The sequence below is a fragment of the Coregonus clupeaformis genome, unplaced genomic scaffold (assembly GCF_020615455.1).
Source record: "Coregonus clupeaformis isolate EN_2021a unplaced genomic scaffold, ASM2061545v1 scaf0002, whole genome shotgun sequence".
Taxonomy (NCBI): domain Eukaryota; kingdom Metazoa; phylum Chordata; class Actinopteri; order Salmoniformes; family Salmonidae; genus Coregonus; species Coregonus clupeaformis.
In genome coordinates, this window is record NW_025533457.1 from 1,991,464 (window position 1) to 2,017,102 (window position 25,639).

Consider the following 25,639-nt stretch of genomic DNA (forward strand, 5'->3'; position numbering starts at 1 on the left):
ATGACTCCGAACATGGACATGTACAAACAGACCAGCTACGACCTCCGTAAATCAAATCAAAGAGGCAAAACGTCAGTACAGGGACAAAGTGGAGTCCCAATTCAACGGCTCAGACACGAGACGTATGTGGCAGGGACTCCAGACAATCACAGATTATAGAGGGAAAACCAGCCAAAACCAGGACACCGACGTCTCGCTCCCAGACAAGCTAAACACCTTCTTTGCCCATGTTAAGTTGCGTCAATTCAAATCTGGTATAGGAACAAAAAGAGGTCAATACACGTCTTCTAAAATAGACTTTTAATGCAAAACACTTCAATGGTAAATATGATGTTCGTATATACGGGTCCACTGAAACACCAGGGCAGGGCAGTCAGAGATCTGAGCCATTGTTATAAGTTCTTCTTTAAATACTCTGACAGAGATAGTTCCTGCTCCAGGCTGGGCCTATCAGAGTAGAGACTGGGCGTGGTTTAAACTTACCCAGCCTATCGTTGGCGCTCAGGCTGGTCCCAGCCCCTTGGCGCTTCACTGTTGCCAGGTGTTAGTTGTTTTGCGACTTGTCCAGAGAGTCAGCACTTTTGCAGTACACATGTCCTTGAGCGTTCTAACAAAGAGGCTGTGTTTGTGTCTGTGTGAGTCACAAGCCTTATCTCAGCCTACCCCCTAACAGTTCCTCACATTAATCACAGCTTGTTATGTTGACCAATCTATATCAGTACAGTACAAACCTATTATGTTTAATCATTAATGCTTTCTTATTAAGCTAACAGCACATCTAAAATATAAGAGAATAATTTCCCGCACCCACTTCGAGAAAAACACAGAGGCACTGACACGGGCCACCACTGCTCACAAGGACTGTGAGGTCTCGTTCTTCAGCAAATGTACATTATCCCAGGGGCATTGGAAGACACAATGTAAGTAACTGAATTAATGTACAGTCCCCTGTAGCTCAGTTGGTAGAGCATGGCGCTTGCAACGCCAGGGTTGTGGGTTTCGTTTCCCACGGGGGGGCCAGTATGAAAATGTATGCACTCATTCACTGTAAGTCGCTCTGGATAAGAGCGTCTGCTAAATGACTAAAATGTAAATGTAAATGTTCTCCGTGGCAGACGTGAGTAAGACATTTATGCGTATTAACCCTCGCAAGGCTGCCGGCACAGACGGCATCCCAAGCTGTGTCCTCAGAACATGTGCAGACCAGCTGGTTGGAGTGTTTACGGACAAATTCAATCTCTCCTTATGCCGGTCTGTTGTCCCCACTTGCTTCAAGATGTCCACCATTTTTCCTGTACCCAAGAAAGTGACTGAAGTAAATGACTATTGCCCCATTAGCACTCACTTCTGTTATCATGCTTTGAGAGGCTAGTTAAGGATCATATCACCTCTACCTTACCTGTCACCCTAGACCCACTTCAATTTGCTTACCGCCCCAATAGATCCACAGACGATGCAATCACCATTGCACTGCACACTGCCCTATCCCATCTGGACAAGAGGAATACCTATGTAAGAATGCTGTTCATCAACTACAGCTCAGCCTGGGGTCTGATCCCCGCCCTGTGCAACTAGTTCCTGGATTTTCTGACGGGCCGCCCCCAGGTGGTGAAGGTAGGCAACAACATCTCGCCACGCTGATCCTCAACACAGGGGCCCCACAATTGTGCATGCTCAGCCCCTTAAAGTGTTGGTCCCATGTTTCATGAGCTGAAATAAAAGATCCCAGACATTTTCCATACGCACAAAAAGCTTATTTCTCTCTAATGTTGTGCACAAATGTGTTTACATCCCTGTTAGTGAGCATTTCTCCTTTGCCAAGATAATCCATCCACCTGACAGGTGTGGCATATCAAGAAGCTGATTAAACAGCATGATCATTACACAGGTGCACCTTGTGCTGGGGACAATAAAAGGCCACTATAAAATGTGCAGTTTTGTCAGACAACACAATGCCACAGATGTCTCAAGTTTTCAGGGAGAGTGCAATTGGCATGCTGACTGCAGGAATGTCCACCAGAGCTGTTGCCAGATAATTTAATGTTAATTTCTCTACCATAGGCCGCCTCCAACGTCGTTTGAGAGAATTTGGCAGTACGTCCAACTGGCCTCACAACCGCAGACCACATGTAACCACGACTTCCACATCCGGCTTCTTCACCTGCCACCCGGACAGCTGATGAAACAGTGGTTTTGCACAACTGAATCATTTCTGCACAAACTGTCAGAAACCGTCTCAGGGAAGCTCATCTGCGTGCTCGTCGTCCCTACCAGGGTCTTGACCTGACTGAAGTTCGGCATCATACCCAACTTCAGTGGGCAAAGGCTCACCTTCGATGGCCACTGGCACGCTGGAGAAGTGTGCTCTTCACGGATTAATCCCAGTTTCAAATGTCCTGGGCAGATGGCAGACAGCGTGTATGGCGTCATTTGGGCGAGCGGTTTGCTGATGTCAACATTGTGAACAGAGTGCCTCATGGTGGGGCTCTCTTGCTTTTTATCGATGGCAATTTGAATGCACAGAGATACCGCAACGAGATCCTGAGGCCCATTGTCATGCCACTCATCCGCCGCCATCACCTCATATTTCAACATGATAACGCACGGCCCCATGTTGCAAGGATTTGTACACAATTCCTGGAAGCTAAAAATGTCCCAGTTCTTTCATGGCCTGCATACTCACCAGACATGTCACCCATTGAGCATGTTTGGGATGCTCTGGATCGACGGCGTGTTCCAGTTCCCGGCAATATCCAGCAACTTCGCACAGCCATTGAAGACAAGTGGGACAACATTTCACAGGCCACAATCAACAGCCTGATCAACTCTATGTGTCGCACTGCATGAGGCAAATGGTGGTCACACCAGATACTGACTGGTTTTCTGATCCATAACCCTACCTTTTTTAAAACAATATCTGTGACCAAAAAATGCAAATCTGTATTCCCAGTCATGTGAAATCCATAGATTAGGGCCTAATTAATTTATTTCAATTTACTGATTTCCTTATATGAAGTGTAACTCAGTCAAATCTTTTAAATTGTTGCATGTTGCGTTATAATTTTGTTCAATGTAATATGCTACCAATTGGATTATGGTATTTTAACATTATGATTCTCATATACTGCTCAAAAAAATAAAGGGAACACTTAAACAACACAATGTAACTCCAAGTCAATCACACTTCTGTGAAATCAAACTGTCCACTTAGGAAGCAACACTGATTGACAATAAATTTAACATGCTGTTGTGCAAATGGAATAGACAACAGGTGGAAATTATAGGCAATTAGCAAGACACCCCCAATAAAGGACTGGTTTTGCAGGTGGTGACCACAGACCACTTCTCAGTTCCTATGCTTCCTGGCTGATGTTTTGGTCACTTTTGAATGCTGGCGGTGCTTTCACTCTAGTGGTAGCATGAGACGGAGTCTACAACCCACACAAGTGGCTCAGGTAGTGCAGCTCATCCAGGATGGCACATCAATGCGAGCTGTGGCAAGAAGGTTTGCTGTGTCTGTCAACGTAGTGTCCAGAGCATGGAGGCGCTACCAGGAGACAGGCCAGTACATCAGGAGACGTGGAGGAGGCCGTAGGAGGGCAACAACCCAGCAGCAGGACTGCTACCTCCGCCTTTGTGCAAGGAGGAGCAGGAGGAGCACTGCCAGAGCCCTGCAAAATGACCTCCAGCAGGCCACAAATGTGCATGTGTCTGCTCAAACGGTCAGAAACAGACTCCATGAGGGTGGTATGAGGGTCCGACGTCCACAGGTGGGGGTTGTGCTTACAGCCCAACACCGTGCAGGACGTTTGGCATTTGCCAGAGAACACCAAGATTGGCAAATTCGCCACTGGCGCCCTGTGCTCTTCACAGATGAAAGCAGGTTCACACTGAGCACATGTGACAGACGTGACAGAGTCTGGAGATGCCGTGGAGAAACGTTCTGCTGCCTGCAACATCCTCCAGCATGACCGGTTTGGCGGTGGGTCAGTCATGGTGTGGGGTGGCATTTCTTTGGGGGGCCGCACAGCCCTCCATGTGCTCGCCAGAGGTAGCCTGACTGCCATTAGGTACCGAGATGAGATCCTCAGACCCCTTGTGAGACCATATGCTGGTGCGGTTGGCCCTGGGTTCCTCCTAATGCAAGACAATGCTAGACCTCATGTGGCTGGAGTGTGTCAGCAGTTCCTGCAAGAGGAAGGCATTGATGCTATGGACTGGCCCGCCCGTTCCCCAGACCTGAATACAATTGAGCACATCTGGGACATCATGTCTCGCTCCATCCACCAACGCCACGTTGCACCACAGACTGTCCAGGAGTTGGCGGATGCTTTAGTCCAGGTCTGGGAGGAGATCCCTCAGGAGACCATCCGCCACCTCATCAGGAGCATGCCCAGGCGTTGTAGGGAGGTCATACAGGCACGTGGAGGCCACACACACTACTGAGCCTCATTTTGACTTGTTTTAAGGACATTACATCAAAGTTGGATCAGCCTGTAGTGTGGTTTTCCACTTTAATTTTGAGGGTGACTCCAAATCCAGACCTCCATGGGTTGATAAATTTGATTTCCATTGATCATTTTTGTGTGATTTTGTTGTCAGCACATTCAACTATGTTAAGAAAAAAGTATTTAATAAGATTATTTCATTCATTCAGATCTAGGATGTGTTATTTTAGTGTTCCCTTTATTTTTTTGAGCAGTGTATTATAGTTTATAGCTTTTTCATTATACTTGTGTCATGACATTGATGATTATAGCTCACTTCCTGTAAAATACATGGCCTACATGCACATGAATGGGTCCTTGGGGTAAAGGAAATTGTGGTTTTGACTTGCAAACATTGTTGTGCAAATCTCTCTTTACCCACCATCAAGACCAACATCTCTGCAATCCTCCTCCGTGCCATTCACCTTCTGATTCTGTCTCTGTATTCTACAATCATTCTCAGCAAATGAACGAGGTAGAATTACAATGCTTCCTACACCACATTATTTACCTTTTTGATATTTTTAATTAGCCAACACATTGCCAGCTCCTTATTTTCAAATACAGTACTGTATCTAGACAGTAGTCTAAAGTACTTAAGTAAAAATACTTTAAAGTACTACTTAAGTAGTTTTTGGGGGGTATCTGTACTATACTTTACCATTTATATTTTTTGACTACTTTTATTTTTACTTCACTACATTCCTAAAGAAAATATTGTACTTTTTACTCCATACATTTTCCCTGACAACCAAAAGTACTTGTTACATTTTGAATGCTTAGCAGGACAGAAAAATTGTCAAATTCACGCACTTATCAAGAGAAAATCCCTGGTCATCCCATCTGAGGTTGTTAATCAAGCTTGATATTATGGGGGTAGGAGGAAGAATGTACAACTGGATAAAGGATTTCCTGTTTGGAAGGTCTATCCAGGTGAGGGTGGGGAAGTCTTTATCAGGCAGCTACTTGGTGGATAATGGTACACCGCAGGGGAGCGTGATTAGTCCTCTGTTGTTCTCAATCATGATCAATGATATTTACTCTCAGGTACGGCTGGATATTTGGACGTCGTTATTTGCAGATGATGGGGCCTTATGGAAGAGGGGAAGAAATGTGCCATACATAGTCAGGATGGTACAGGAAGCAATTGATGAGGTAGAGCGGTGGGCATTAATGTGGGGATTCAGGTTCTCTGCAGAGAAAACTCAGACAGTGTTCTTTACCAGGAGGAAGGTGGGAGATGAGGTATGCTTGAGGTTATATGGGAGAAACTTGGACAGGGTGGGGGCCTTCAGGTTCCTTGGGGTATACTTTGATACTAGACTGACCTGGGCAGAACTTATTGAGAGAGTGGTGGGAAAGTGTAAGAAGGTGCTAAATGTGATGCGCTGTCTGGCGGGGAAGGAGTGGGGGGCTGGGCGTTCCTCATTGAAGACCATGTATGTTGCATTGATCCGATCTGTAATAGACTATGACAGTATAGCATATGGTCCGGCAGACCAGACCTCACTGGAAAGGCTAGATGTCATACAGAATATGTAGTGGGGCGTTTCGGACGTCCCCAGTGGCTGCATTACAGGTGGAGATGGGGGAAATGCCATTGCAGATTAGGAGACAGCAGCTGGCAATGATTTATTGGGTCAACCTACAAGGACATGGGGTGTCTCATCCTGCGAAAGGGATTTTACAGGCATGCTGGGAACATGAGCGAAAACCGAACACGAGCTTTGGGTGGGTGGATAATACCCAGGCAAAGGAGATGGGACTGGATGGAAGGGAGTTTAGTCCAACGGTAGCTATTCCTGTAAATCCACCATGGCTACTCCCGCCTCCAGTAGTTGATCTAGAAGTGTTGGAGAGACTACAGAAAGATAGGGAGGGGGTTGATCCATCTGATTTCTTTAAGAGACGTCTGGATACTGTGTATCAGGATTTTGTTGCCGTTTAAACAGATGGTTCAAAAGATCCAAGGACAGGACGTACTGGGTCAGCATTTGTAGTGCAGGAATGTGGGGTGGAAGTCAGGAAACGTATTACAGATCATCTGGCTGTATATACGGCGGAGCTGATGGCCATACTGTTGGCCTTGCAGTGGGCGGAGCTGATGGCCATACTGTTGGCCTTGCAGTGGGCGGAGCTGATGGCCATACTGTTGGCCTTGCAGTGGGCGGAGCTGATGGCCATACTGTTGGCCTTGCAGTGGGCGGAGCTGATGGCCATACTGTTGGCCTTGCAGTGGGCGGAGCTGATGGCCATACTGTTGGCCTTGCAGTGGGAGGAGGAAGTCGAGCCAGACAGAGTAGTTATTTGCTCTGATTCATGTGCAGTGTTAATGAGTCTCCAGTCCTTTAGCTCACGTAGCAGACATGACCTGCTTTATGAGGTGATACAAACCAATGGCAGGATTAGACAGATGGGTATACAGATAATAATTACTTGGGTCCCAGCCCATGTGGGGGTGGAGGGAGGCAGTAGATGTACTGAATAAACAAACACTTAGTAGTGGGGACGTTGATGTTGAAGTTTCAATGAGCAAGGCAGAGGCAAAAAGCCTGATATATACAGTGATGGTGCAGAGATGGCAGGAGCAGGCTAAAAGACTGATATATACAGTGATGGTGCAGAGATGGTAGGAGCAGGCTAAAAGCCTGATATGGACAGTGATGGTGCAGAGATGGTAGGAGCAGGCTAAAAGCCTGATATATACAGTGATGGTGCAGAGATGGTAGGAGCAGGCTAAAAGCCTGATATATACAGTGATGGTGCAGAGATGGTAGGAGCAGGCTAAAAGCCTGATATGGACAGTGATGGTGCAGAGATGGTAGGAGCAGGCTAAAAGCCTGATATGGACAGTGATGGTGCAGAGATGGTAGGAGCAGGCTAAAAGCCTGATATGGACAGTGATGGTGCAGAGATGGTAGGAGCAGGCTAAAAGCCTGATATATACAGTGATGGTGCAGAGATGGTAGGAGCAGGCTAAAAGCCTGATATATACAGTGATGGTGCAGAGATGGTAGGAGCAGGCTAAAAGCCTGATATATACAGTGATGGTGCAGAGATGGTAGGAGCAGGCTAAAATACTGATATATACAGTGATGGTGCAGAGATGGTAGGAGCAGGCTAAAAGCCTGATATGGACAGTGATGGTGCAGAGATGGTAGGAGCAGGCTAAAAGCCTGATATGGACAGTGATGGTGCAGAGATGGTAGGAGCAGGCTAAAAGCCTGATATGGACAGTGATGGTGCAGAGATGGTAGGAGCAGGCTAAAAGCCTGATATGGACAGTGATGGTGCAGAGATGGTAGGAGCAGGCTAAAAGCCTGATATGGACAGTGATGGTGCAGAGATGGTAGGAGCAGGCTAAAAGCCTGATATATACAGTGATGGTGCAGAGATGGTAGGAGCAGGCTAAAAGCCTGATATGGACAGTGATGGTGCAGAGATGGTAGGAGCAGGCTAAAAGCCTGATATATACAGTGATGGTGCAGAGATGGTAGGAGCAGGCTAAAAGCCTGATATGGACAGTGATGGTGCAGAGATGGCAGGAGCAGTGGAATAGAGATAATAAGGGAAGGCATTTATTTCAGGTACAGAGGAAAGTTGGGGAGGGGAGGACGGCAGGAAGGGACAGAAGAGAGGAGGCTATTTTTACTAGATTAAAGGTGGGACACAGCCAGTTGAATAAGACATTAAACGTGATAGGAAAGCATCCATCAGGAAAGTGTGATTATTGCCAGGAGACAGAGACCGTGGATCATGTATTGGTACAGTGTGGGCAGTATCAGAGGGAAAGAGAGAGGATGAGATCTAGTATGAGGGAGAAGGGGATACAGGAAATTAGTTTAAAGAGTAGAACGTCATTAGATATAGTCTCAAATAGTTTGTTATATTTTTTGGCAGGTAGGATTTAGTTTCTCCCTGTCTCTGGCACACACTCCAGTACAGTAGGTGGCGGTAATGCCAACCGCCGATAAACCCCACCAAAGAAGAAGAAGTTGCTCTCAGAGTCGGGATGACCAATCACTGATGGAAGATGGCAGAAGCGGACGGTGAAGTGGAATCTGAATACAATGGAGGTAGAATCAAACAGAATTGGAGTATAGTTCAAAAGAATGGTTAAATGGAGCAAAGTAGGGTACAGTGATAAGAATGACCCTTTCTATTTAGTAGGAGAACGGTTTGTTAATGAGGAGCAGCTGAGCAGAGTACCAATCTGGAAGAAACCATTTTAGTTATCCAAACTGGTGGAGAGAGTGCTGGGTAAAGTGAAGGATGTGAGGCTCACGAGAGGCGGGATTGTTTTGATATTTTGTGATTCTGGGGATCAGAAGGAACGTGCGTTGGGTCTTAATCGATTTGGTACGTTTGAAGTGTTGTGTGTGTCTCTTCGGAACAGGGCAGCCCTCAAGGGGGTTATATCTGGCGTTTCGTGGGAAGTTGATTTGGAAGAGATTAAAAATATTCCTGGAGTGATTGAAGCATCGAGTGGTGAGTAGGGAAAAAGTGAAGAGTTTATCTGTTCTTTTTAAATGGAGACCCAACGGGGTATATTAACTACACAGTTAGAGCATTTATCCCAAGACCAATGCAGTGTGAACATTGTAAAGCTTTTTGTCATGTTTCAAGTGTTTTGCAGAAGGGAGAAGCCGAGATGTACAAGATGTGGAAAATATCAAATTATGAGTTATAAAAGTGAAGAAAATGTGACATGTTGTAATTGCGGTGGAATTCATGAAGCCACGTCTTCTGAATGCCTCACACGGGTGAAAGAGAATTATGAGGTGGCCAAAGTCAGCGTTGTACAGAACATTTCATATGCAGCAGCTGTTTAAAGGGTTGATGGTTTGAATGTTGCACCAGAAGAGTCCATGGTGGTGGATAGGCCTTCACTGCAGGCTGCAGGGGTTGTCTTACACCAAGAGGATCCTGACATTTTAAAGGTTAAAAAGGTGGACTTTGTGGCCTTTATCGCAATGGTAATAAATGGCACTGCCAAGGTGGAGAAAATATCTAGGAAGATTGAAATCATTGTAATTGCGGCCGAGCGGTTCCTGGGGCTGAAAGATTTCACAGCAAAGGAGTTACATGGAATATTAGCAAAAGCCTAGAGCCTGAGAAGGGAGATATGGAGAACTAAAAGAAGGAAGAAGTGGGAGTTTTGTTTGTTTTGACAATGTACTATTTGTATAAGGGTGGATTGTTAGAATCATATTAAGTATGGATTTTTTTTTATTTATTTTAGGTTTGAAATCGTCCAGCTGGTGGCGGCAATACAACTTTTTGATGTAGTCCGCCATAAAACCCTCAGACGAAGAAGACGAGTCACATGAATTTGAAGTGAACATGGCGGAGCAGCGACTGTCAACATTATCGTGCCCTTTCCAAGATTCACCACTTTCACAAAGTTTGGACTCTGACAGAGCACATATTCAAGATACAAACGGACATGTTGCCGGCACCCCGGATGAGTCCTTCTCTCCGACATCTGTCATCTATTTTAAAGAGGCGCTGAGTTCGGCGAACATTTGTTCTGTGAAGACTGGACCGTCATCTCCTACTTCTGTTCAATATGAGTTCAATATCAAGAGAACGTCGAAAAATACTAAAAGTGAGTGTTTTAATAATTGACCTACACATTTAACTAAGACAACTTGCTAGCTGACGATGAGAGCACTAGCTGTCTGACTCAACAAGCTCAGCTGTTGTCATAATTAGCAGCTAGCTAGTTAGCTATTTGTCAACAGCTGTAATCACCTGCCGACACCCCCTGACTGTTGACTCAAATCTACCTAGCAAACAAAGTTACAGCAGGGGAGATGAAGCTCTTATTTTGTCTTAGCTAGCAGCTAACGTTAGCTAGCTAGCTAGCTAGCCAGCCAAAGACAACTTTCAGATTGATTACAAGTAGAGAGAGGAGAGATTCATGGTATAACCCTGTTCCTGGAGAGATACCGTCCTGTAGGTTTTCGCTCCAAGCCTAAGTTAGCGCACCTGATTCTAATAATTACCTGCTTGATAAGTTGAATCAGGTTAGTTACAACTGGGGTTGAAACGAAAACCTACAGGAGGGTACTGTAAATCTCCAGGAACAGGGTTGGAGAGCCCTGCTCTATATCATTGCTAGGTAGCTCTGTTTCACAGGGTTGCCAGGTCAAGCTAAAATCTCTAGCCCAATGACCACTTAAAACTGACACAAAAGTCCTGCAATCTAGCCCTATTTTGTTTTTCACAGCAGGAGAGGAGTTCACATATTTATACTATAAAACTTTATTCCATAACCTTATCGAGCCAATTAAGAAGGAATATCATAGTAACTTGTAACGACGTTAGAATCAAATTTCGTGTTTCCTCAAAATAATAATAATTGCAAGCTATGACAACGTAATAGAGGAATTTGAATATGGTGCAAAATAAAATATAATTTGCCATTATTAAACTCGCCAGATCATTTGCACAAGGGGGTGTGGTATATGTCCAATATACCACAGCTAAGGGCTGTTCTTAAGTATAACGCAACGCGGAGTGCCTGGATACAGCCCTTAGCCGTGGTATATTGGCCATATACCGCAAAACCCAGGGCTTTCAGCCAATCAGCATTCAGGACTCGAACCAGGTTTATAATTGTAAATAAATCCCCTTTGCGCATGTGCATAACTATAGATAAATCTGACGAGAGTTTGAGTGATGAAAGTTGGACAGAGGATCTCAATCTCTGAGCAAGAAAAACTTGGATGAACATAAAAAAAACTAATGTGAGGCTATTTTCTAGCAATTGTGCTGTTTTGTACTACACGTTAACACTACAAATGGCACATTTTGCGAGATTGACTTCAACATTTCAATAGGCTACAGACTAAAATCTGGGTTTATGATTGTAATTCAATTTTGCAATGGTTTGCTTAGATAAAGGCAGGGATCCTATATCCCCTGATAGGCCTACATCTCATTTCAGATAGTCTACAGTAGCCTAGACAAGATGGAAACTGAACGATTTTAGCAGCTTGCTTAGTTCAAATTAACAGACTAATTTATTCAACATGAATAGGGATTTTAAGAGGTAAGAAGTGTTTCCCAATAGCCAGCTGGAACAGACTGCTGAGGATGGGGGTCATAATTCAAATCACTGAATTAAATATGAATAATATGTATATGAATTAAATATGCTTGTCAACAACAGCCAGTGTTTTATTTTTTAGAATTTGTTTTACCTGTTGCCTAATCTGACTACTGTTACCGTCATTCTAATGCGTTCTAACAACTGATTGGCAAAATTGCGATTGGAAATTATCAACTAAACATGTCCATTTAATAATTACATAATAACACAAGGCTACAACAACAATAAACTGAAGTTACAGGCTATTTATTAAATAGCTCCAGGTAGGCTACACAAGTGGCACAAATTGATATGCAATGACTGCAGTGATATCGTCATTTCTACATATTTATTGTATCAAATGGTAGCCTACAATGGCATATATAGGCTACTTGATGGCCAACAGAGGCAAATGTATCATTTTTCAAATTTAGCCTAATGTCAGTTTTATTGAGGACTTTGCCCCATAAAAAGAACCATGCGAGGGAGTTCCATAACTTCCATTTCAAATTTCCACTCGGGCAGCCCCCAACACCCAAGATCTGAGCATGCATAAAGCACTTCGCTTGATACCGTTTTCTTTAAAAGCAGTCAACATTAGAATGCGGTTTAAACCACCTCCCAAGTGAATTTCTGTAATGCGCCCAAAGTCGTTTTCCAGTGCTTTGTCTGTATTATTTGTTGATGTGCATCAGCTCTAGCGTATAAATTTTTTATGGAAAATGGGTTGAAAATAGGGTGTCTCCATAATGACAATCTAAATAGCCTACCTACAACTGGTTAAAAAGTTGTCACGACGTGCGCACGCTGCTCTCTCTCCTCTCGCTCACGGGACTGTCAATAGCTGTACTGCTCTCTCAACACACACAGACCCGCCCTTCCGGCCCTCCCCACCACCCTTCCGGCCCTCCCCACCACCCTTCCGGCCCTCCCCACCGCTCACTCACCAACAGACCCACCCCTCCGGCCCTCCCCACCGCCCTTCCGGCCCTCCCCACTACCCCTCCGGCCCTCCCCACCACCCCTCCGGCCCTCCCCACCACCCCTCCGGCCCTCCCCCACCACCCCTCCGGCCCTCCCCCACCACCCTTCCGGCCCTCCCCCACCACCCCTCCGGCCCTCCCCACCACCCCTCCGGCCCTCCCCACCACCCCTCCGGCCCTCCCCACCACCCTCCAGCCCTCCCCCACCACCCCTCCGGCCCTCCCCACCGCTCACTCACCAACAGCCTGCCTCACTGCCTGACAGTCAGCAGCAGGTCACAGTGAAATATACAGAACCAGTCAAAGGTTTGGACACACCTCCTAATTCCAGGCTTTTTCTTTGTTTTTACTATTTTCTACATTGTAAAATAATAGTGAAGACATCAAAACTATGAAATAACACATATGGAATCATGTAGTAACCAAAATTATTTTAAACAAATCTAAATATATTTGAGATTCTTCAAAGTAGCCACCCTTTGCCTTGATGACAGCTTTGCACACGCTTGGCATTCTCTCAACCAGCTTCATGAGGTAGTCACCTGGAATGCAATTAAATTAACAGGTGTGCCTTGTTAAAAGTTTATTTGTGGAATTTCTTTCCTTAATGCGTTTGAGCCAATCAGTTGTGTTGTGACAAGGTATACAGAAGATAGCCCTACTTGGTAAAAGACCAAGTCCATATTATGGCAAGAACAGCTGAAATAAGCAAAGAGAAACGACAGTCCATCATTACTTTAAGACATGAAGGTCAGTCAAGCCGGAAAATTTCAATAACTTTGAAAGTTTCTTCAAGTGCAGTCGCAAAAACCATCAAGCGCTATGATGAAACTGGCTCTCATGAGGACCGCCACAGGAATGGAAGACCCAGAGTTACCTCTGCTGCAGAAGATAAGTTCATTAGAGTTACCAGCCTCAGAAATTGCAGCCCAAATAAATGCTTCACAGAGTTCAAGTAACAGACACATCTCAACATCAACTGTTAAGAGGAGACTGCGTGAGACAAAGTGGAGTATACAAGCATTTCGCTATAACATCTGCTAAACACGTGTATGTCTCCTGAGTGGCGCAGTGGTCTAAGGCACTGCATCGCAGTGCTAACTGTGCCACTAGAGATCCTGGTTCGAATCCAGGCTCTGTCGCAGCCGGCCGCGACCGGGAGACTCATGGGCGGCGCACAATTGGCCCAGCGTCGTCCAGGGTAGGGGAGGGAATGGCCGGCAGGGATGTAGCTCAGTTGATAGAGCATGGCGTTTGGGTTCGATTCCCACGGGGGGCCAGCATAAAAAAAAAAAAAGGTATTCACTAACTGTAAGTCGCTCTGGATAAGAGCGTCTGCTAAATGACTAAAATGTAAATGTATGTGACAAATAACATTTTATTTTATTTGAATCAAGACTTCATGGTCGAATTGCTGCAAAGAAACCACTACTAAAGGACACCATAAGAAGAAGAGACCTGCTTGGGCCAAGAAACACGAGAAATGGACATTAGACCGGTGGAAATCTGTCCTTTGGTCTGATGAGTCCAAATTTGAGATTTTTGGTTCCAACCGCCGTGTCTTTGTGAGACGCAGAGTAGGTGAACAGATGATCTCTGCATGTGTGGTTCCCACCATGACGCATGGAGAAGGAGGTGTGATGGTGTGGGGGTGCTTTGCTGGTGACACGGTCTGTGATTTATTTAGAATTCAAGGCACACTTAACCAGCATGGCTACCACAGCATTCTGCAGCGATACGCCATCCCAGCTGGTTTGGGACTATCATTTGTTTTTCAACAGGACAATGACCCAAAACACACCTACAGGCTGTGTAAGGGCTATTTTACCAAGAAGGATGATGGAGTGCTGCATCAGATGACCTGGCCTCCACAATCCCCCGACCTCAACCCAATTGGGATGAGTTGGACCGCAGTGTGAAGGAAAAGCAGCCAACAAGTGCTCAGCATATGTGGGAACTGCTTCAAGACTGTTGGAAAAGCATTCCTCATTAAGCTGGTTGAGAGAATGCCAAGAGTGTGCAAAGCTGTTATCAAGGCAAAGGGTGGCTATTTGAAGAATCTGAAATATATATTTTGATTTGTTTAACACTTTTTTTGGTTACTACTTGATTCCATATGTGTTATTTCCGAGTGGCGCAGTGGTCTAAGGCACTGCATCGCAGTGCTAGCTGTGCCACTAGAGATCCTGGTTTGAATCCAGGCTCTGTCGTAGCCGGCCGTGACCGGGAGACCCATGGGGCGGCGCACAATTGGCCCAGCGTCGTCCAGGGTAGGGGAGGGAATGGCCAGCAGGGATGTAGCTCAGTTGGTAGAGCATGGCGTTTGCAACGCCAGGGTTGTGGGTTCAATTCCCACGGGGGGCCAGTATGAAAAATAAAACAATGTATGCACTCACTAACTGTAAGTCGCTCTGGTTAAGAGCGTCTGCTAAATGACTAAAATGTAAATGTATTTCATAGGTTTGATGCCTTCACTAATATTCTACAATGTAGAAAATAGTAAAAATAAAGAAAAACCCTGGAATGAGTAGGTGTGTTCAAACTTATGACTGGTGCTGTATATATACATTATTTTAATAGCACTACACTGTATATCTTTTAAAGAGAAATGCCATGGTGGCTGCAGTGCAACTTAGAAACAGCACAAAAACCCAAATAAATGTTCACCTGTGACATCGTTTTCAAAGTAGACAAATTTTGCGGGAGAACCGCGAACATGGCAACGCTGCTGTTTCATCATGTCAGTAGTTCAAGGTTTCCCAAACTCTGTCCTGGGCCCCCCCCCCCCCCCACGTTTAATTTTTTTGCCCTAGCACTACACAGCTGATAAAAAAATAAATAATGAAAGCTTGATGATGAGTTGGTTATTTGAATCAGCTGTGTAGTGCTAGGGGAGGGGGGAGTGGGGGGGGCGAGGACCCAGGACCAGGACCAGGACCGAGTTTGGGAAACATGCAGTAGTTCATGTTTTGCTGTAGCTGGATCAGGGGAGAACGACTGCCCCTCTCGCATTAAAGATTTCAAATTGAAGGCCGACCACGATACTGCAGCCATTGTTTCCACAAAACAGGATCCCCCATTATAATGAATGGTGGAAATGGTGATCTTAGTGGTCAATATTCGTGGATATTAAACAGTTTTTCTTACAATGATGGTACCAATAATTGCCTTTATTTCACCAGATGATTGTCCTTTAACAGATTACTTTAAAATCACACACAAAGTTATGAGGATAATTTAGTTGCTAATGGTACCTTGGTCGGCCTTCAACTTGAGATACTCCACGAGAGTGGGCAGCACTGAGCTAGCCTGCAACGTCACTTCCTAGAGTAGCTCAAACTGCGCATGAAATGTTTCCAAAAACTCCTCCATGTAACAAGATGGCGACACTCTGAAATGACACTTCCTGATTTTCAAATGCGCCACCGAGCGTTCTCATAGGACACAATGAGGTGACGTCATCGATGGCTTCGTCCATATTTTTTTACTGTCTATGAGCTAGATGTAGATTACAAGATATGATGTAGCTAGATGTAGAAGACAAGATATGAAGTAGCTAGATGTAGAAGACAAGATATGAAGTAGCTAGATGTAGAAGACAATATATGATGTAGCTAGATGTAGAAGACAAGATATGAAGTAGCTAGATGTAGAAGACAAGATATGAAGTAGCTAGATGTAGAAGACAAGATATGAAGTAGCTAGATGTAGAAGACAAGATATGAAGTAGCTAGATGTAGAAGACAATATATGATGTGGCTAGATGTAGATTACAAGATGGCTACAGTGAAATGCTCAGGCCTCCGGTGATTCATTCCATCCTGATTCCTGAGTGTTCTATGTTGAGTTAAATTGGCAGTGTGTGACTGAAATAACCTTGGATGAGACTAGTGGAATTTCCAGTATTTGTGTTCAGAATGGCACAGAAGTTGAGTCCAGAGTCAGTGTGACTGCCTGACGGTGTTTCCAGCTAGAAATCAGACCCGTTGAGTCCAGAGTCGGTGTGACTGCCTGACGGTGTTTCCAGCTAGAAATCAGACCCGTTGAGTCCAGAGTCGGTGTGACTGCCTGACGGTGTTGAGTCCAGAGTCGGTGTGACTGCCTGACGGTGTTGAGTCCAGAGTCGGTGTGACTGCCTGACGGTGTTGAGTCCAGAGTCAGTGTGACTGCCTGACGGTGTTGAGTCCAGAGTCAGTGTGACTGCCTGACGGTGTTGAGTCCAGAGTCAGTGTGACTGCCTGACGGTGTTTCCAGCTAGAAATCAGACCCGTCGTAAAACGGTGCGTGAACGAGCATTATAGCAACGGCTGAAAATTGCCCATCATTCAGCTTTTATGGTGACAATAATGGCCTTATTTTGCTTTATACTTTGGAAGTATTGGAATTAGACAGTATCTAAAGGAAAGTCTTTGGAGGTGTTGGCAATGTTTTCTTTTGCAGTGGAATTTGCTGTATCTGACATTTTCTGAAAGGGAAAAAAACAATTGCAAATGGTTGACCTTGTAAACAGATCATTTGAATTCAATAATGTTTTGCATTTACTTTTTCCGTTACCTAAATATGCTGCCACTGCCTGCGAATTCTGAATTTTTTTCCATTCTGAACAAAATGAAAACTACAGTAGGTCCTACTTACAGTGGTAGCCTACACACTTCAATGCAAAATATCAAATGTCTGTTCGCCTGTTAAATTCTACTGTATGTTATAAACCCACTCCTTTTCGGATGCTATGAGTCAAAACAAAACAAACAAACAAAAAATAATAATCATTAATGAGAAATGTAATTTGTATGGCTACTTCAGGAATATGAACTCATCATGGCCAGAAAAGGTGAGGAATTTATTCTGCGATGGTTATGATATACAGCGCCTTCAGAAAGTATTCACACCCCTTGACTTTTTCCACATTTTGTTGTGTTTCAGCCTGAATTTAAAATGGATTAAATTGAGATTTTGTGTCACTGGCCTAACCACAATACCCCATAATGTCAAAGTGGAATTCTGTTTTTAGAAAAAAAATTAAATGAAAAGCTGAAATGTCTTGATATAAGCAAGCCTAAATAAGTTCAGGAGTAAAAATGTGCTTAACAAGTCACATAATAAGTTGCATGGACTCACTCTGTGTGCAAAAATAATGTTTAACATTAATTTTGAATGACTACCTCATCTCTGTACCCCACACATTCAATTATCTGTAAGGTCCCTCAGTCGAGCAGTGAATTTCAAACAGATCAATACACCCAGTCACTACAAAGATACAGGCGTCCTTCCTAACTCAGTTGCCGGAGAGGAAGGAAACCTGGCAGGGATTACACCATGAGGCCAATGGGGACTTTAAAACAGTTACAGAGTTTTTTAGGATACAAAGAAACGGAATAGAGTTAAGCACAAAATCCTACTGGAAAACCTGGTTCATTCTGCTTTCCACCAGACACTGGGAGATGAATTCACCTACAGCAGGACAATAACCTAAAACACAAGGCCAAATATACAGTGGAGTTGCTTACCAAGACGACATTGAATGTTCCTGAGTGGCCTAATTACAGTTTTAACTTTAAATCAGCTTAAATCTATGGCAATACTTGACAATGGCTGTCTAGCAATGATCAACTAACTTGACGGAGCTTGAAGAATTTTAAAAATAATAATGTGCGAATATTGTACAATCCAGTTGTGCAAAGCTCTTAGACGTACCCAGAAAGACTCACAGCTGTAATCGCTGCCAAAGTTGATTCTAACATGTATCCAGTGTTGGTGATCTAACATGTATCCAGTGTTGGTGAACGACTGGAGACTCAGGGGTGTGAATAATTATGCATTTCATTTTCAATGTTTTTTTTGTGCTTTGTCATTATGGGGTATTGTATGTAGATAGGTGAGAAATCTATTTAATCCATTTTAAATTCAGGCTGTGACACAATTGTTTTTATTTAGAAGAGTCATCATACACTGATTGGCCTGTTTTATTAGGTACACCACCCCGTTCACGAAAAATGGATCGCTCCTACAGACAATGAGTCATGTGGCTTGCTATGTAAAGCAGGCAGACAGGCATCGAGGCATTCAGTTACTGTTCGATTTAATGTTAGAATGGGCAAAACCAGTGACCTAAGCGACTTTGAGATTAGTCTGTGCCAGGCGCGCCGGATCCAGTATGTCAGAAACGGCCTCCTGGGCTTTTCATGTAAGACAGGGTCTAGTGTTTACCTAGAATGGTGCGACAAACAAAAAACATCCAGTCAGCGGCAGTCCTGTGGGCGAAAACAGCTCGTTGATGAGACGTCAAAGGAGAATGGCAAGAATGGTGCAAGCTAACAGACGGGCCACAGACAGACATAACGGTACAACAGTGGTGTGCGGCATCTCGGAATGCACAACTCGTCAATATTTGTCACGGATGGGCTATTGCAGCAGACGACCACACCGGTTTCCACTCCTATAAGCTAAAAACAAGAAGAAACGTCTCCAGTCGTCACGCGATCACCAACACTGGACAACTGAGGAGTGGAATAGCATCGCCTGGAACATGACAGCGAGTTAAGTTTATTTTGAGTGGCCTGTGCAGTGCCCAGACCTCAACCCAATGGAGCATCTTTGGGATGAGATGGAACGGGCTGTTCACAGCATGAATGTACCGCCGTCCAATCTGCAGCAACTGAGCGATGCCATCTCGTCACATGGACCAACATCCATGTGGAACGTTTCAGACAACTTTTTAGAATGCCCCGAAGAATTCTGGCTGTTCTGGAGGCAAAGGGTGGATCTCACCCAGTACTAGATGGGTATATACAGTGGGGGGGGAAAAGTATTTAGTCAGCCACCAATTGTGCAAGTTCTCCCACTTAAAAAGATGAGAGAGGCCTGTAATTTTCATCATAGGTACACGTCAACTAATGACAGACAAATTGAGAATATTTTTTTTCCCAGAAAATCACATTGTAGGATTTTTTATGAATTTATTTGCAAATTATGGTGGAAAATAAGTATTTGGTCACCTACAAACAAGCAAGATTTCTGGCTCTCACAGACCTGTAACTTCTTCTTTAAGAGGCTCCTCTGTCCTCCACTCGTTACCTGTATTAATGGCACCTGTTTGAACTTGTTATCAGTATAAAAGACACCTGTCCACAACCTCAAACAGTCACACTCCAAACTCCACTATGGCCAAGACCAAAGAGCTGTCAAAGGACACCAGAAACAAAATTGTAGACCTGCACCAGGCTGGGAAGACTGAATCTGCAATAGGTAAGCAGCTTGGTTTGAAGAAATCAACTGTGGGAGCAATTATTAGGAAATGGAAGACATACTGATAATCTCCCTCGATCTGGGGCTCCACGCAAGATCTCACCCCGTGGGGTCAAAATGATCACAAGAACGGTAAGCAAAAATCCCAGAACCACACGGGGGGACCTAGTGAATGACCTGCAGAGAGCTGGGACCAAAGTAACAAAGCCTACCATCAGTAACACACTACGCCTCCAGGGACTCAAATCCTGCAGTGCCAGACGTGTCCCCCTGCTTAAGCCAGTACATGTCCAGGCCCGTCTGAAGTTTGCTAGAGTGCATTTGGATGATCCAGAAGAGGATTGGGAGAATGTCATATGGTCAGATGAAACCAAAATATAACTTTTTGGTAAAAACTCAACTCGTCGTGTTTGGAGGACAAAGAATGCTGAGTTGCATCCAAAGAACACCATACCTACTGTGAAGCATGGGGGTGGAAACATCATGCTTTGGGGCTGTTTTTCTGCAAAGGGACCAGGACGACTGATCCGTGTAAAGGAAAGAATGAATGGGGCCATGTATCGTGAGATTTTGAGTGAAAACCTCCTTCCATCAGCAAGGGCATTGAAGATAAAACGTGGCTGGGTCTTTCAGCATGACAATGATCCCAAACACACCGCCCGGGCAACGAAGGAGTGGCTTCGTAAGAAGCATTTCAAGGTCCTGGAGTGGCCTAGCCAGTCTCCAGATCTCAACCCCATAGAAAATCTTTGGAGGGGAGTTGAAAGTCTGTGTTGCCCAGCGACAGCCCCAAAACATCACTGCTCTAGAGGAGGTCTGCATGGAGGAATGGGCCAAAATACCAGCAACAGTGTGTGAAAACCTTGTGAAGACTTACAGAAAACGTTTCACCTGTGTCATTGCCAACAAAGGGTATATAACAAAGTATTGAGAAACTTTTGTTATTGACCAAATACTTATTTTCCACCATAATTTGCAAATAAATTCATTAAAAATTCTGGATTTATTTTTCTCATTTTGTCTGTCATAGTTGACGTGTACCTATGATGAAAATTACAGGCCTCTCATATTTTTAAGCGGGAGAACTTGCACAATTGGTGGCTGACTGAATACTTTTTTTCCCCACTGTAATTATATATAAAATTATATAATTATTATATAAAAATAATATATACATAATTCCCCATTTAGCACAAGGCTGCTACTAGGCTACTTTTGCTGCCTTGCAGTGCAATATTTCAACCACTAGAGACTGTGCGTACGCATGGTCTAAAGATTGTGGGAGGATAATATTCTAGCACATTCTCCCATCAAATTTTGGTTTTTATGAATGCCAACTTTTGCGTGAACTGGCGCAAGCATATTGTGTGTGTGTGTGTGTGTGTGCAACATTATAATGAGGCCGCTTGGACCTGAGAACTTGTTAGCTACCACATCAACCCATGACTCGGGTGTTACATCAGTGTGAAATATTATTTTCTTGCAGTTGTCGACAACGGTGCACATTTCATGTTTTCATTCTTTATTTAACTAGGTAAGTAATTGAGAAATCTATTTTACATTGCCTATAACAAGTATAAAGAGATGCAATAATGTTGAAATACTTATAGTTCTAAAGTTATTAGATGGTGTGGGCTCATAAATCCGTGACGTGGACGTGGATTACGGCAGCCTCCGATTCAGAGGGGTTAAATGTGGAAGATACAACCGAAATGTGTGACTGACTACGTATCCCCTTACCCTTTTCCTTGATAGAACAAAGGATTCAAATGTCCAGTGTTTTTATGGGGCAGTTGTATCCTGTAAATACAGGTGGCTGAGTAAAATGGTGGTTCTCAGCTCAGTGTTTTGATTTAATAGTTCTTCCCTGCCAGGAAATCTGGCTGATGCCAGAGAGAGCGACGAGCCGCATCAAATATGCCTCCTCCCTACCTCCCTCCCTCCCTGCATCAAATATGCCTCCTCTCTCCCTCCCAGCATCAAAAGCAACAAATGGGCATCAGGGGAATTACAGTGCACCCCCCCCCCCTCCCCTTTTTTACGCATGCACCATCTGGTCAGGTGATGTTGCTCTGTTGCCCAGCTAGCTCATTATCAGGCAGCCATCTTGGTCAACACCCACTCTGCTGTCTGTCAGAGGAGCAGCGACTCACTGCCTGCACACAGCCAATCCTGTGAGGGCTAGCCGAACGAGAGGAGAGGGGCGAAGGCAGAGCCCACCAAAAGGAGAAGCTGTAATTCCAGCAGAGCAGAGATCTAGCGTTGTTATCCCAGTAGCCAGGCCGCGCCCAGGCAGAGACCTAGCGTTGTTCTCCCAGTACCCAGGCTGTGCCGCGCTGCAGAGAGGAGAGAGGAGAGGGCAGGACTGCAGCTTTTGTTGAGACAGACGCACAGTGGTGTTTTTTCTCCTTACTCATCCGTAAAGGCAGGAGTGCGTGAAGGGGGAGGAGGCACGGAGTGGAAGAAAATAACGCCGTCCTTTCTTCTATCTGAAGAGTTGGACACCGTTCTGTCCTCTTTCTCTCATCTCTTCAGTCCTGTTCCACTGCTGTGGTTCGGCACAGAGATTTTCTCTCCATCCCCCTCTTTTCGGCCTTTGTGTCGCCTGGACAGAGAGAGCGTTCCTGCTTTGTTGCCATTCTTCTCTCAGCCCTCTATTCGCTGAGTCATCATGGCAGACGTGACTCCTCAGGCCGATGCCCCGACCCCCACCACTGACAAGATCACGCAAGCCGCCCGGGAAACCATTTACCTGTGCAACTTCCGTGTGTCTGTGGACGGAGAATGGCTCTGTCTCAGGGAGCTCAACGACATCTCCCTCACCCCAGACCCAGAACCAGCCCACGAAGGTAGGTGACTGACAGGGGCTGAGGCTGACCTAGTCTAGGATGGTGGAGGGGGTGTGGGGGATGGGGCCCTGTTCAAGAGGATGCAACGTTACAGCATCCAGGGCCCATATTCATAAAAACTAATCTCAGTAGGAGTGCTGATCTAGGATCAGCCTTTTAGATCATAATAAATAACATGGACAGAAGGACTTGATCCTAGATCAGCACTCTTACTCTGAGACTCTTTATGAATACAGGCCCAGGTCATGGTAATGTAGTCACGTCAGAATAAAGGCCCGGGTCATGGTAATGTAGTCGCGTCAGAATACAGGCCCGGGTCATGGTAATGTAGTCACGTCAGAATACAGGCCCGGGTCATGGTAATGTAGTCACGTCAGAATACAGGCCCGGGTCATGGTAATGTAGTCACGTCAGAATACAGGCCCGGGTCATGGTAATGTAGTCACGTCAGAATACAGGCCCGGGTCATGGTAATGTAGTCACGTCAGAATACAGGCCCAGGTCGTGGTAATGTAGTCACGTCAGAATACAGGCCCGGGTCATGGTAATGTAGTCACGTCAGAATACAGGCCCTGGTCATGGTAATGTAGTCACGTCAGAATACAGGCCCAGGTCATGGTAATGTAGTCACGTCAGAATACAGGCCCTGGTCATGGTAATGTAGTCACGTCAGAATACAGGCCCAGGTCATGGTGATGTAGTCACGTCAGAATACAGGCCCAGGTCGTGGTAATGTAGTCACGTCAGAATACAGGCCCGGGTCATGGTAATGTAGTCACGTCAGAATACAGGCCCAGGTCATGGTAATGTAGTCACGTCAGAATACAGGCCCAGGTCATGGTAATGTAGTCACGTCAGAATACAGGCCCAGGTCATGGTAATGTAGTCACGTCAGAATACAGGCCCAGGTCATGGTAATGTAGTCACGTCAGAATACAGGCCCAGGTCATGGTAATGTAGTCACGTCAGAATACAGGCCCAGGTCATGGTAATGTAGTCCCGTCAGAATACAGGCCCTGGTCATGGTAATGTAGTCACGTCAGAATACAGGCCCAGGTCATGGTAATGTAGTCCCGTCAGAATACAGGCCCAGGTCATGGTAATGTAGTCACGTCAGAATACAGGCCCAGGTCATGGTAATGTAGTCCCGTCAGAATACAGGCCCGGGTCATGGTAATGTAGTCACGTCAGAATACAGGCCCGGGTCATGGTAATGCAGTCACGTCAGAATACAGGCCCAGGTCATGGTAATGCAGTCACGTCAGAATACAGGCCCAGGTCATGGTAATGTAGTCACGTCAGAATACAGGCCCAGGTCATGGTAATGTAGTCACGTCAGAATACAGGCCCAGGTCATGGTAATGTAGTCACGTCAGAATACAGGCCCAGGTCATGGTAATGTAGTCACGTCAGAATACAGGCCCAGGTCATGGTAATGTAGTCACGTCAGAATACAGGCCCAGGTCATGGTAATGTAGTCACGTCAGAATACAGGCCCAGGTCATGGTAATGTAGTCACGTCAGAATACAGGCCCAGGTCATGGTAATGTAGTCACGTCAGAATACAGGCCCAGGTCATGGTAATGTAGTCACGCGTCAGAATACAGGCCCAGGTCATGGTAATGTAGTCACGTCAGAATACAGGCCCTGGTCATGGTAATGTAGTCACGTCAGAATACAGGCCCAGGTCATGGTAATGTAGACGTGTCAGAATACAGGCCCAGGTCATGGTAATGTAGTCACGTCAGAATACAGGCCCAGGTCATGGTAATGTAGTCACGCCAGAATACAGGCCCAGGTCATGGTAATGTAGTCACGCCAGAATACAGGCCCAGGCCATAGTAATGTAGTCACGCCAGAATACAGGCCCAGGCCATGGTAATGTAGTCACGCCAGAATACAGGCCCAGGTCATGGTAATGTAGTCACGTCAGAATACAGGCCCAGGTCATGGTAATGTAGTCACGTCAGAATACAGGCCCAGGTCATGGTAATGTAGTCACGCCAGAATACAGGCCCAGGTCATGGTAATGTAGTCACGTCAGAATACAGGCCCAGGTCATGGTAATGTAGTCACGTCAGAATACAGGCCCAGGTCATGGTAATGTAGTCACGTCAGAATACAGGGCCAGGTCATGGTAATGTAGTCACGTCAGAATACAGGCCCAGGTCATGGTAATGTAGTCACGTCAGAATACAGGCCCAGGTCATGGTAATGTAGTCACGTCAGAATACAGGCCCAGGTCATGGTAATGTAGTCACGTCAGAATACAGGCCCAGGTCATGGTAATGTAGTCACGTCAGAATACAGGCCCAGGTCATGGTAATGTAGTCACGTCAAAATACAGGCCCAGGTCATGGTAATGTAGTCACGTCAGAATACAGGCCCTGGTCATGGTAATGTAGTCACGTCAGAATACAGGCCCAGGTCATGGTAATGATAATAATAAATAATAATAATATGCCATTTAGCAGACGCTTTTATCCAAAGCGACTTACAGTCATGCGTGCATACATTTTTGTGTATGGGTGGTCCCGGGGATCGAACCCACTACCTTGGCGTTACAAGCGCGGTGCTCTACCAGCTGAGCTACAGAGGACCATGATGTTCTCTCTGAGCCATGGAGGAGGAGAGGGGTGTGGTTAGGCTACACTGTCACGTAAATCATCCTGCTGTCCTGCATGTGGGGTAGTTTAAGTGTGGTCACCCTAGGTGTGGTGAGGTGCTGCTTGGAAATAAGGTGCATCTTTCAGATGAGGTCTTGTGTCCTGTAGGGATCCTGTGTCCTGTAGGGATCCTGTGATACAGACATCTTGGTGTCATTATACCGTGATACAGACATCTTGGTGTCATTATACCGTGTGCTCCCTAAAATATGAGGTATCGCTACATTCTTAAATACAATTTGACCAATGATTTTATCTAAACCCTGGATTGCTGATGCTATGAATTGGCCAATGAGAGGCTTTGAAGCCACCG

The 25,639-nt window shown here is 45.2% G+C and overlaps 1 protein-coding gene across 5 annotated transcripts in view; it reads left to right on the forward strand.

The window, feature by feature from the left end:
• The first annotated feature begins 8,476 nt into the window (after nucleotides 1-8,476).
• Nucleotides 8,477-25,639, forward strand: part of rufy3 (RUN and FYVE domain containing 3) — a 54,700-nt gene continuing 37,537 nt past the window's right edge. For 3 of the 5 annotated variants that reach the window (XM_041835943.1, XM_045212260.1, XM_041835946.1), the window contains exons 1-2: nucleotides 8,477-8,563; nucleotides 9,730-10,095. In XM_041835943.1, the coding sequence (XP_041691877.1) occupies nucleotides 9,831-10,095 (265 nt within the window). In that variant the 5' untranslated portion in view covers nucleotides 8,477-8,563; nucleotides 9,730-9,830. Of the gene's footprint in view, nucleotides 8,564-9,729; nucleotides 10,096-21,877; nucleotides 22,661-25,639 lie in introns of those variants that run through there. The other 2 variants (XM_041835944.2, XM_041835947.2) reach the window with 1 other exon arrangement.